The sequence below is a fragment of the Rhipicephalus sanguineus genome, chromosome 1, assembly GCF_013339695.2.
Source record: "Rhipicephalus sanguineus isolate Rsan-2018 chromosome 1, BIME_Rsan_1.4, whole genome shotgun sequence".
In the NCBI taxonomy this organism is placed as follows: Eukaryota; Metazoa; Arthropoda; class Arachnida; order Ixodida; family Ixodidae; genus Rhipicephalus; species Rhipicephalus sanguineus.
Genome location: NC_051176.1, coordinates 144019416 through 144032162, shown reverse-complemented (window position 1 = coordinate 144032162; position 12747 = coordinate 144019416). Strand labels below are relative to the sequence as shown.

At 46.9% G+C, this 12747-nt stretch overlaps 1 protein-coding gene across 1 annotated transcript in view; it reads left to right on the top strand.

Annotated features, from left to right (window-relative positions):
* LOC119399369 (uncharacterized) overlaps positions 1-12747 on the top strand; it is a 36201-nt gene that overhangs the window by 14064 nt on the left and 9390 nt on the right. The window contains exons 4-5 of the mRNA XM_037666191.2: positions 5967-6007; positions 8699-8841. Of these exons, the coding sequence (XP_037522119.1) occupies positions 5967-6007; positions 8699-8841 (184 nt within the window). The remainder of the gene's footprint in view (positions 1-5966; positions 6008-8698; positions 8842-12747) is intronic.

Here is a 12747-nt window from a genome sequence, read left to right as displayed (position 1 = left end):
AGTTTCGTAGGACTGTGTTCGTACTTTCGACGCTTCATACGAAACTTTGCCACCATCATATCGCCCGCTGACGAAGCTCCTTGGATGTAACGGACCCCTAAATTCGTGGTCGTCCGAGTGTGACGACGCGTTCGCAAAGCTCCGTCGTTTGTTGACGTCTCCTCCCATCCTACGCCACTACGATCCTACGGCCCCAACGAAGGTACACACGGACGCCAGCGGTGTAGGCCTCGGCGCTGTCCTTGCGCAGCGCAAACCAGGGTTCCCCGAATATGTCGTGGCATACGCAAGCCGTACGCTTACCAGAGCCGAGACCAATTACTCAGTCACGGAAAAAGAGTGCCTGGCGATCATATGGGCCCTTACAAAGTTTCAACCTTATTTGTATGGTCGCCCATTTGATGTCGTCACCGACCATCATGCACTATGCTGGCTGTCGTCATTGAAGGATCCCTCAGGCCGTCTCGCCCGCTGGGCACTTCGCCTGCAGGACTACGACATCCGCGTGCTGTACCGCAACGAACGCCAGCATGCTGACGCCGACGCCCTCTCGCGCTCTCCCTTGCCTGACGACAATGCCCCCTGCTCAGTATCTCACATGGCTGTTGCTTCAATCAACGTTCGCACCATCGCTACCGAACAGCGCAAGGATAAATGGATCACCTCGCTGATCGACTTGCTCACTGATCCGTCGGCAACACCATCCACTCGCGCGTTGCGTCGTCAAGCCCACCATTTCGCCGTTCGTGACGACCTCCTGCACCGACGCAATTACAACGCCGACGGCCGCCAGTGGCTACTAGTAATACCCCGCAGTCTGCGTTCTGAAATATGCGAAGCCTTCCACTCTGACCCGCAATGCGCGCACTCTGGGTATCCAAAACTTACCACCGCATACGACAACGATACTTCTGGCGTGGGATGTACCGCTACGTGCAGAAGTTCGTTCGCTCCTGCCTCGATTGCCAACGCCGAAAACCTGCAACGCACGTGTCGCCAGCAGGTCTACAACCATTACCTTGCCCTAATCGTCCGTTTGGGCGCGTGGGCATCGATTTGTATGGACCCCTTCCTCTGACTTCGGCTGGTAACCGCTGGGCCATCGTCGCTGTTGACCATCTAACGCGATACGCCGAAACCGCCGCCCTCCCAGCGGCTACAGCGCGCGATGTTGCCTCCTTCCTACTACACAGATTCATACTGCGTCACGGTCCACCCCAAGAGCTTCTCAGCGATCGAGGCCGTGTCTTCTTATCGGAAGTCGTGGAAGCCATTCTGAAAGAGTGCCATGCTGTTCACCGCAAAACTACTGCTTACCACCCGCAGACGAATGGCCTAACTGAACGCTTTAACCGCACGCTCGGCGACATGCTGTCAATGTACGTCGCCGCTGATCACACCAATTGGGATGCCATTCTGCCCTTCGTCACCTACGCCTATAATACCGCCCCTCAGAGCACTACTGGTTTTTCACCCTTTTTCTTACTGTACGGAAGGCACCCGTCGCACACCATCGACACGATACTTCCATACAAGCCGGATCCATCTGAGTGTGCGCCTATTTCTGACACAGCCAGGCTTGCTGAAGAGTGTCGCGAGCTTGCCAAGACATTTACGACGCAGGAACAAGAGCTGCAGAAGAGCATTCGCGACGGCACCACCACTTCTGAGCCCACGTTCCTCCCTGGAGCGCTCGTATGGCTCTCGGTCCCTACCACTGCAAGTGGCCTCTCTTCAAAACTGCTGCCGAAATACGAAGGCCCATACCGGGTCGTCGAGCGCACATCCCCGGTCAACTACTTGATCGAACCCATCGAACCAGCTTCGGACATGCGCCGTCGAGGGCGCGACATAGTCAACGTGGAGCGCCTCAAGGTCTACTATGACCCACTCATAGTGACGAGCTGTTAGGTCGCCGGACGGCTCCCTTTTCGTACCCGGGGTAATTGTGGCGAAGCAATTGGTACTGTTAAACGGCTGCGTTCTCCAGCGGCTCCTAGTGGGTCGTCCTCTTGTAAACGCCGCTCGCTCTCGGAGCCCGTGCTTTGGCCTGGACTGTCGCCATAGCGAATTGTCGCCGAGTCCCGTCCAATAAACCGCTTAACAGTTCCATCGTTTCCTTAGTTCCCCCGCAGCATGTACATTGTTCGTCTTCGTTACTGAATTTCGCTTTATAACTTCGCGTTCTAAGGCAGCCCGACCTTGCTTCAAACAGTAAAGCGCTTCCCCTTGAATTATCATAAAACCTTTCCCTCCTTATTTCGTTTTTTCCCTTTCGGTAGTTACTCAGAGCCGGCTTCTTTTCCATCGCTGTCTTCCAATAAGTCCTCTCCGCCTCTCTGACCTTCCGCTTAATGCTCCTTGTTGCCATATCGCCCGCACTGCTAGCCGTATATTTACTGGTGAGCCTCCTAGTTCTTTTTCTCCACTGCGTGTCAACGCTTTTCCTATACAAATACCTGAAAACCTTCTCTGCCCATCTACTCTTCTTCATTTTCCTCAGCCTCTCTTCGAATCTCATTTTGCTCTGAGCTTCCCTCACTTCAAAGCCTGTCCATCCCATATCACCCTTTACAGCCTCATTTGTCGTCTTCCCGTGAGCGCCCAACACGAGGCGACCCACCGTCCTTTGATTTACATCCATTTCTGATTGTACCTCTGACTTCATGCAAACCACTGAGTTCCCAAATGTAAGCCCCGGGACCATCACACCCTTCCACAGCCCTCGAAGCACCTCGTACCATAAAGCTCTGTGCTTCATAATTGCAGCATTCCTCTTTCCCTTTGCTACCGATGCTTTCTCTTGTACCTCCATATATCTATCCCCCTCATTTACCCATACTCCGAGGTACTTGTACTCGCTTACCCTCGGTATTTTTTGGCCCTGTATGAAGACCGCATGGTCTTCGTGATGATTGAATACCATCAATCCACATTTTGTTGCACTAAATCCTAGTCCTAGAGCCTCACATTCCCTTCCGCATATATCTGCCAGTCGCTGTATATCATCTTGACTGTCCGCAAATAAGACAATATCATCAGCATAAAATAGAGCTGGAAGCTTCTGCTCAACCATCGTGCCGACCTGTTTGTGTGACAAATTAAATCCAATGTTGCTACCTTCTAGCGCTTTTTCCATCCTCACCATGTACAGCATGAATAACAGCGGGGACAAAGGACATCCCTGTCTCAGCCCCTTGCTAATTTCAACGCTGTCCTTGCTACTTACAAACTGTATTTTCTCAGTATATTTCCCTCAAAAGCTGTATACAGTCGTCCCCTATGCCCACTTCTGTCAATATATCCCATAAAATTTCCTGATTAACGTTGTCATACGCCTCGGTGATATCTAGATAAGCTACGTATAAGGGCCTGTTTTCTATTTTCGATATTTCTATACACTGGGTAAGAACAAACAGATTATCGTCTAACCGCCTGTCGATTCGAAATCCATTCTGAAGTTCTCCCAAAATATCATTTTGTTCTACCCACTCTTCTATTTTTAATTTTACTGCCTGCATCGCCAACCTGTATACATAGCACCGATGTAATGGTTAGCGGTCTATACGAGCGAATGTTATCGTTTTCTCCCCTGCCTTTATAGATTAAGTTCATTCTACTTTTTCGCCAACTGTCTGGTATTTCCCTCTCCTGTAAGCACTTTTCTACGGCTTTCAGCAGTGCTTCTTTAGTGTTATGTCCGAGTTCGTTAATGAGGCTGACAGGAACCCCATCTAAGCCCGGAGTAGTGCGCTTAGGAATTTTTCCTTCGGCCTTCTTCCAATTGAAATTCTCTAGTACTACATCTTCGTCAGCTGCACTCCTTTGCGTACTTTTACTCACCGGGGGAATCCCCTGGGTGACCTTTTTAAACGAATCGGCTGTTATCTTTCGGATGTAACCTAGCATGGTCCCTAGGGCTATTGCCGTCTGGTGGCCGCCGGTGGAAGGCATCATTCTCCGTGCCACCGCGACGCCCGCGGTCGGCACACTAGTAAGTATATTCTAGGCACTATAGAACAAGCGCACTTCGATTAAAAGCTACCGGGTGCCATACCCGAAGTCTCGGCAAACCTCATTTCTTGCGTGATCTTGACGCAAAAGGTCACGTGTTGGGCCGACACTGCTGGCTTCAAAGCGAGTTGGCTTGTTTTTCTTTCCTCCATGCGTAACAAGCAGCTAGCTGTGCAGGCGTCTGCATTGCGGCAGGCGATATTGTTCCGTGTTCAGCTGCACGTGATATCGAAATATTTTAGCTTTCTTCAGCTTGGAAGTGAAATTGAACGATTTGCAGCGGCTGAAACTTTGGCAGAAGACGACGGCTCCGTTCCGTGCTGCACATGACGTCACACGCGCCATGGCAAAATGGCGGTCGCCGGCGGAGGGCGGGGTTAGAGTACACTGTAGCGGGGTTTACAGCCGGCGACTTGTAGGGCTTGTTTTGCACTGAAATATTCTTCAACAATCGGCTCTCTGCGCAATCAATAAATCGCGATTTTTTATGGGTGAATGTGGCCCCGCCACGGTGGTCTAGTGGTTATGGCGCTCGACTGCTCACCCGAAGGTCGCGGGATTGAATCCCGGCCGCGGCGGCTGCATTTTCGATGGAGGCGAAAATGTTTCAGGCCCGTGTACTAAGATTTAAGGAACCCCAGGTGGTCGAAATTTCCGAAGCCCTCCACTACGGCGTCTCTCATAATCATATCGTGGTTTTGGGACGTTTAACCCCAGATATTATTATTACGGGTGAATGTGGGTGCAACAGCCCAGATGTCTGCCTCTTTTTACAAGTTGCACCACTGGCACATTATTGCGAGTGCGCAGCATTTAATTTTAGGCAAATATTTAAAAATGGTACCGATTAATGTGTCGAGATTAACGGCGCTCTGTAGGCCACGGCGGCCGCATTTCGCTTGGGGTGATAAAAAAAAAAGAAAAAGACTGTGTATTTTCATTTGTTTCAAGGAAGGCCTTAGAGGATTGAAAATGGATCTGGAGTCTTCCAGTCAGCCGTGCCTCATAATCATATGCTGATTATGGCGCTTCAAATCCAGTATTCTTGTGTCTTTTAGACTGAAACCACCGCGAGCTACACGTTTTGAGCGGCTGCCCTTTTTTGCCCGGGTGCTCATTTCAAGGCTTACGACGCACTCAGGCACTCATTTACGCATGTTTTGCGTTAAAGGTAGCTACGTAAAAGTGAAGTGACCGTCGCGGAAGTTAAGAATGCTAGAACACCGAGGCTGCCCCACACGCAGCCACATCGAGTGCAGCGTTCACAGCCCCCTCAAAGGTCCCTTTATAGAGGGACCTTACCCTCTCATGCACAGCTGCGCCTCTGGCGGTGGCCGCTGGCTCTCTATGAAACTGAGGCGGCAATTTCGTGACCATAAGAAGTATTAAATGACTCTGGTAATAATTTAACCTTGAAATGAGGCTTCGCGGCAGTGCGGATTATTCCTGGACAGGTATTTTCACGGCACAGCACTCCTACGCTGCAGTGAAACAACCTCTACAGGCGGGAGGAGGGTTGCATGCGGTCTAATATACGCGTGTTCGTTCATTTCGAATACTTCGAAATTTAGAATAATTTAAATACATGTCGAAGCGAATTCGAATACTGTAATATTCATTCGAATATTCGAAGTGCTCGAATAATTGCACATGCCTAGTGTGCATATTGCAATAAATATAGATATGCTTGGGGGAAGATGAGGAAAGTGTACTTTCTAGGAGTTCATTAAGTGGACTATCTGTTTCCGTGCACGCTGATTGGATAGGGCTTGATAGTCGGTGATGATCACTGGCAGCAGTTCACCAGCTCTGACGCTGTATTCAATCAGTGTGTCATAGATTGGACCCCCAACACTATAGTCTGTACGGGAAATCACGCAATAAGGTAATGTAATTTCTCTGCTTGCCAGTGAAGGCGTAGTGGTGTAGTGACATTGTACATTGTTTTCCAGCTCATCAACTGTCAATGATGAAACTTTGGTCCCTCTGACTGGTATGTACGCTCACATTTTTATAACTTTTATTTCTCTTTAATAAAAAATGTCGGGCTCACTCGTTGTTTACAGTAAAAATTCTGGCTAGTTTCATTTTCAAACAAGGCCATCGATCGCTTTTGTATCATCATCGTCAGCCTGACTACGCCCACTGCAGGGCGTATGCCTCCCCCATGTTTCTCCAATTTACCCGCTCCAGTGATTGCTGTGGCCATGTTATCCCCACAAACTTCTTAATCTCATCTGCCCACTTTCTGCCTCCCCCTCGTGCGCTTGCCTTCTCTTGGAATCCAATCTGTCACTGATAATGACCAGCGGTTATCTTGCCTTCTCGCTTCTTGCCTTCTGCTTTTGTATGCGTATAATCATGTCACTGTTCATGATGTATGGCCTACGCATGCTCCATCTCAGTCTTGTATTTTCAGTACCTTCATACATTGATTGAAATTGCAGTGATTTCCTGATCCCCTGAGAAGCAGCGCTTGGAAGTGATAGGTGCCTTTATGTCATACACATCAGGATTTTTACAACCTTGTTCAGAAAATTAAAAATTTTCAAAACTGTTTCTGCAGCGGTACAGTAGTTGTTCCTAAGTAAACATATTTCCTGATAAGTACAGCATATTCTTATTTTAGTGCAGTTTTTAAGGTTGTGTGCCTGCCTCACAAATAAGTCATGCCATGACAAAAACCTCAATATGACGCTTATATTTATTAAAAGGTGGCTGCTATTCACAGACTATTCATAAGTGGGGGAGCCCCAATGTTCCTTGCTGTCTTAAGTATAACTGAGATGCAGCCCATGCCCTTTTTTTACCGTCCCTGACAATATGTTGCCAGGTAACTGGCATCAGTGTGCTAATATAAATATTTCACAAGTTGGTGCTTGCACTTGTGTTCAGGCTGGGGAGGACACTGGTTGCATTGTGCCCCCTTGAGATTTATCTTTCAAACGCCATATATTTTAATTGCTTGATAGTGAAGTACTATAGTGCAATCAGCATTTTTTGTTAATGCCTGTTTATTTTACAGTGTGTGTAGGCCTGTGTTCTATACCCTTCAGCTGCGTGAGACTATTTAAAGCGCAACTGCCGGTTGACCACTTTTGGAGAAGACTCATTATTTTTTATTTTACTTTATTTACATATACTTTACAGGCCTCGCACAGGTATTGTATAAGGGGCAGATGCATTGTAATAGAACAGTGCAATTACATGAGCTGGAAACCCATGTTCGTTTTTTCTTAAATTTTATTTCATAGCATGATTTTAATTTTTATATAAATAAATATAAAAACAAAATGGCCGCCATGGCAAGATGTGTGTCCCCCCTTGTGATTTAACTGGATTTACGCCACTGGCTATGCTGTTAAAATTATTGATGATTGCGGCTGATACATTATTAATATATATTTGCAGAAGACAAAGATAATGTCCGGTAGCCTGGAAAGAGAACGAGCGTTCATAATTGGCAACTGGGCCCTGGAATGTGTACACGACTATGTATGGCTAGGTCAATTACCAGCAGGGGAGCCTACTCATCTAAAGGAAATGCACCGAAAAATAAGGATGGCAGGCACTCCCAGGCATGACTGGCAAAAAACTGCTGTCCCTAAAGTGGAAAGCATACAACCAGTCCATTTTGCCAGTGGGAACTTGGAGGATAACAAAGAAACTTGAGAAGTGAGGAGCCATGAAGGGTGCAGTGGAACTGAAAATGAAAGGCATGATATTGAGAGATTAAGACAGAGGAGTGGATAAGGGAACAAGCAGTGGTACCCGATGTCCTAGTTGACATTAAGAGAAAAAAAAATGAACCTGAGCCGGTCATGTAGTGCGATAGCTGATGGTCAATTTCAGTGACGTAATAAGGGATGGGAAACGCAGCTGAGCGCAGCAGAGGGTTACGGTGGGTGATGAAATAAGAGATTTCCGAGAATGAAATAGGACGAGCTTGTGTAGGACTGGGCAAGTTGGAGATCATTGGGAGAGGCCTTCATTCCGCAGTGGATATAAAATCGGCTGATGATGATGATCATTATGTTGAAAGTAAGGGAGCTAAGTTGTTCACAAGATAAGGGTAGTTTGAACAGTAATTTTACTCATTTAGGTGCCTGTGCCTCTAGTTTTCCGAGATGCGCTTTATGATGCATAGGGGCACTTGATGATTCATACAAGAACTGTACTCACTGTATTGCTACTTAAAGCACATTATAATAACGTGTAGGAGGCAGTGTTCGTCATTGCTTCGCTGCTGGATGCTGTGCAACCCGCTGAGTAGTAGCACCCTTTCTTTTTTACCTCCCACCTTGTCTACAAGGCTTTTTATCTTCTGCATCGTCATGGATAGATTTTGTTTGTCGTGCACTGCCACTTAAACTGGTATGCACATACATTTGAATTTTATAGGTAGGTGAACGGGGCCAAAATTTTGGAAGGATACTTTCTGTGAATTCTGTGCAACTTTTATCATGTTTCTTGGCTAGCTGTTACCATTGATAACATGGTTGGTGTGTCACTCTGTACACTGATGAAGCACCTAAGGAATAACACCAGAAAAGGCACTGCTACAAAATTGAGTTTTTGTATTTATGAAGTGCCATGTTATATTCGATGTAAGTGGTTTACGCAGTATTTTGCAGGGGTAAACTGTTTAGTATGCTAACAGCTCATTTTTGTTTTCCATACTTAGATAGCAAGAGTTCTGCTGCAATCGAACTGACCATCTTGGAAGCACCACCTATTGATTCTGCTGATATACCAACTGTTCTTGTTCAACCACCATCATCAACACCATCAATAAGTGCTTCGAAGGATGAGCAGATATTAGAAGCTGTAAGTTTTGCTGTAGCTTGAACAGTACATGGGTTTAATGAATTTGCATTGCCGTTTAATGAAATATATGTCAAGTTAGAAGCAACAATTCAGAGAGTTTAGCTACCACGTTCTTTATTTATTTGGTCTATGCAGCTGTCTCTGGCGTGCACATATTTAAATGGTTGCATAACTAAGCTTCCCACTTTGCATGTGATGCGGGGTAATACTTAAGTGGCTTACAATGTCATGAATGGTGTTAAACTCTTGCATGCCTTAATAACTTACAGCTGTCTTTTACATTTAACTACAGTGAAATCTCGTTAATACGTACTTGTCGGGAACGAGGCGTAACTACACACTAAAAGGTAGTACGCTTGACCACCAAGTACAAATTTGCATCTCCTGACGTGCGCCATCGCCGCCAGCAAAGAAATAAATTCACTGCCACAGCAAACAATGCCTAAAGTACCCACCATAAAGCCTTTTCTTTCTTTTCGCTGAAGTGCAGAAAAGATTCTGTACTCTCGCACGACGGTCCGATAGCGCGCGTGCGACGCCAACGAGCATTTCGAGACTATTGCAGGGCCGGGATACGCAGCGACCGACATGGCAACAGAGCGGACAGTATCGGCTTTCCGCGATGCATATGTGGACGCGTCTTTACCTCTGTACCACGATCTGCTACTAAGCGAAAACTGACACAGTTCCATTGAAACGCGGTACGACCGCGTGGAGCCAATCGCCTCCTGGATAGTTGTGTGCATCACGTCGCCTACTCGGCTCACGCCGTCACTGCTAGGCCCCTTGCTGTACCGTACGCGAGCATTTGCCGTGGGAGTGTTCTTTGTATACGCACTTATACGCACCGTGCACAGATGCGGCGAGTAGCTTGGTGGGTTAACATGGTAATGACGAGCTTCCTGCAAGCGAGGGGCATCCGTGATGCTCTAGTGGTCCTGGCACTAGACGGAGGCGCGTTCGGGTAGCCGTCTAATAAAAGCGTGCACTATGGTTACAACAAAGTTATGCTCGCTGCGCCATACGTATGTGTTTAGCATGATAGCATCAATGCAGCGAGGTTTTTCGGTGCCCGTGACCCGCAACGCTCAACTCCGCAGCAGCGAGCTGCTTTCGTTTCCACAAGGCAGTGCGTGCTTGCACACGGTACTGCACAAAGGTGCGGCTTCGATCGGCGGCCCAGCGAGTTTAGATTGTCACCTATTAAAAGCGTGCAGTTGGCTTAAAGTAGCGCCGCGCCACACGCGTGCCCGAGCAGATAGCTTAAGATACTTATTGTGATAAGGTTGTCGGCGATAATTCTTACTGGCGCTTTCGTCGGTGGCTACCACCTCGCCTCGTTCTTTCCCGATGCTTAGCCGCAACGGCTCCTAGGGCACCCCCCTGGCTATGGGCCTGCTCAACAGACATTATTCGATTGAGCTGATGGTGAGTGAGCAAGTAAATTGAAGTTGCCGCCCAGCTCTTGATTGAGCTTCAATAATGTTCATGCCTAACCACCATTCGTGCTACAACTTTACCAGTTGCGACCATCTTGCCCAGCTGCAAAGACATGCACAGTGTCTTGTAAATGGCGACTTCAGCACCAAAGCGCGTGCCCTGCCGTAAACTTTTGCTGAGTGCAAATAGATGGAGGCATGCGAAATCATGTAAGCTGGCAGGTTGTATGAGAGCTTGATGTACTGAATCAGACAGCAGGGACTCCAGGGATGGTGGAGGCGGAGGCTGAAGTTGCCATATATTGTCAGGCGCACCGAATGAATAATTGTCTTGATAGAAATGCATAGTTTATGTGCGCAGGGTTTATTTCAGCACTCTACTACATGCCTAGACTCACTTCAGCCGTTAATTAGGGTTTTCCGGCCTGGAAGTAGGGGCGAGGGTGGACTCTTTCAAACAGCATGAACTACCCTCTACTGTGAAATTACATCGTTAAGTCTGGTAAAAATAGTTATTGACTGTTGTGGAGTCAGGAAAAATGTAATAATTGGTGAAATTAAAAGCTTTTATGAGATGCCAGCCCTCTATTTGAAGATTGATTGCATTAATTACAGTAAGCAGTATGTGTATGTACTTAGAACGTTTTGTTTTAGCTTATTTTACAAAAAAATGTCGTGCGATTTTTTCTGACTTCCAGAAGATTTCATGCAGGGCACTTAAGTTTTAGTAGCATACAACGGTCCGGATTTTTCAACGATTCTATAGCCGCTGCAGTGGCCTGTGGGATTTTGCTGGGAAGGCCCTGTGAGGCACTATCCCAGTATATCGGTGCTGCTTCATGGCAAAAGTTCCAGTTATATAACCTGTCTTATGCCAACCTCTACAGATCACACCAGCGCACACCTATAACACTTGGTGTCCTGATAAGCAGGTGTCCTTTTCAACCTCTGCTTTTTAATTTGGCAAGGTTATGGAGTTCAGGAGTCTTTATTATTCACCACAGTTGCTTTTGTGCAGCTTTGTGGCAGTGCAAGGACACCAGTCTTTTTGTCAACATAGGGTGTGCTGGATGGTTGCAAGGTGTTGCCAGGCAGACTAAATATTGTGGTATTGGTTTGGCAAATCTTCGCGATGATCTCCGATAACTAATGTAAAATAATAAATTTTTGTGCGTACATAACCGCACCCGTGCCATAAAACCGACACCTTGTCCGGTGATTCAGGGCTGTTGTCAGGTTCACAAAGAAATATACTGCAGATTCATTTTTTCAAGTTGTCTGCTTGTCTAAGAGCAACAATAAGTGTGTTGTTTCTGCTAATGATGGCATTATAAGCGACTAAAAATGCACATACGTGAACCTCATGGCTAGGAAGTGGCGTAGCAATTTGGGCTAGCTGGTATAGCTTCATCTTCAAACAGCGCATATACAAAGATGCCAAGAACACACAACACGAGCGCTTACTATCAACTCATTTTTTTTTATTCAACACAACAACATATATATACATAAAGCTAACGTATATACCGCGCTCGTGTCATCAGTTCTTTGTGTCTTCGTGCGTGTGCACTGCTTGAAGATGTAGGAAGTAACATGAGAGCAAGTGTCGCACATAGTCTCCCATCTCCGAGGTAAAATTGCTCGCACTTGCCATCAGATACATATTAGATGGCTTGACGATGAAGGGGAGTGCTTTGCTTTGCTGTCACTTTGTTGATGACGTGGTTGGTCTAGTGCAATGTAAGCTCCAGTTTGTCTGATCCTTGTAATAACTGCATCCTCTTTCGCATAGGATGCAGAGGTTTGATTTCTGCTTTCCATGTGGGTGCCAGCTTTTCAGTCCTGTTTATTAATGGGTGTCGATTTACAGCTTGCGATCACAGTGTGATCATAAAGAAAATGGTGGATCGATGCAGCTTTTGTGAAAAGGTCTAGTAGGCGAGTAGTAGTATAACGGTAATGTAACAGCAGAAAGAGTCACAACGTTTCGGGGCCGCGAACAGGGTAAATGGTTGTTGTTTGCGGTAAGGCTCGGCAAAGCACCCATTTATTTTCACCTAAAAAAAAAGCAATACAAAAAGCCGTCAGATCCCACGCATTGTGGGAATCGATGTAATGCGAAGCAGCCAGCAAAGAGCTGCATACATCGTCTTGTATGTCGTTTAGCAAAATGCGTGTCATGGTTTTCATGTTAACTCCTATTATTTATGTTCGTCACACAGTAACGTCGCGCAGTACCAACTTCGCGGTAGATCAAGCTAGCGAAACGGCCGCCAGCGCACCATGAGCCTGGCACGTAAGTCATGCTGTACATGACATGCGTGTCATGATTTTCATGTTAACTCGTGTTATTTACGTTCGTCACACAGTCACGTCGCAAGATACCAATTATGGTGTATATCAAGCTTGCGAAACGGCCGCCAGCGCCCCATGAGCGTGGCACGTACGTCATGCTGTACATGACATG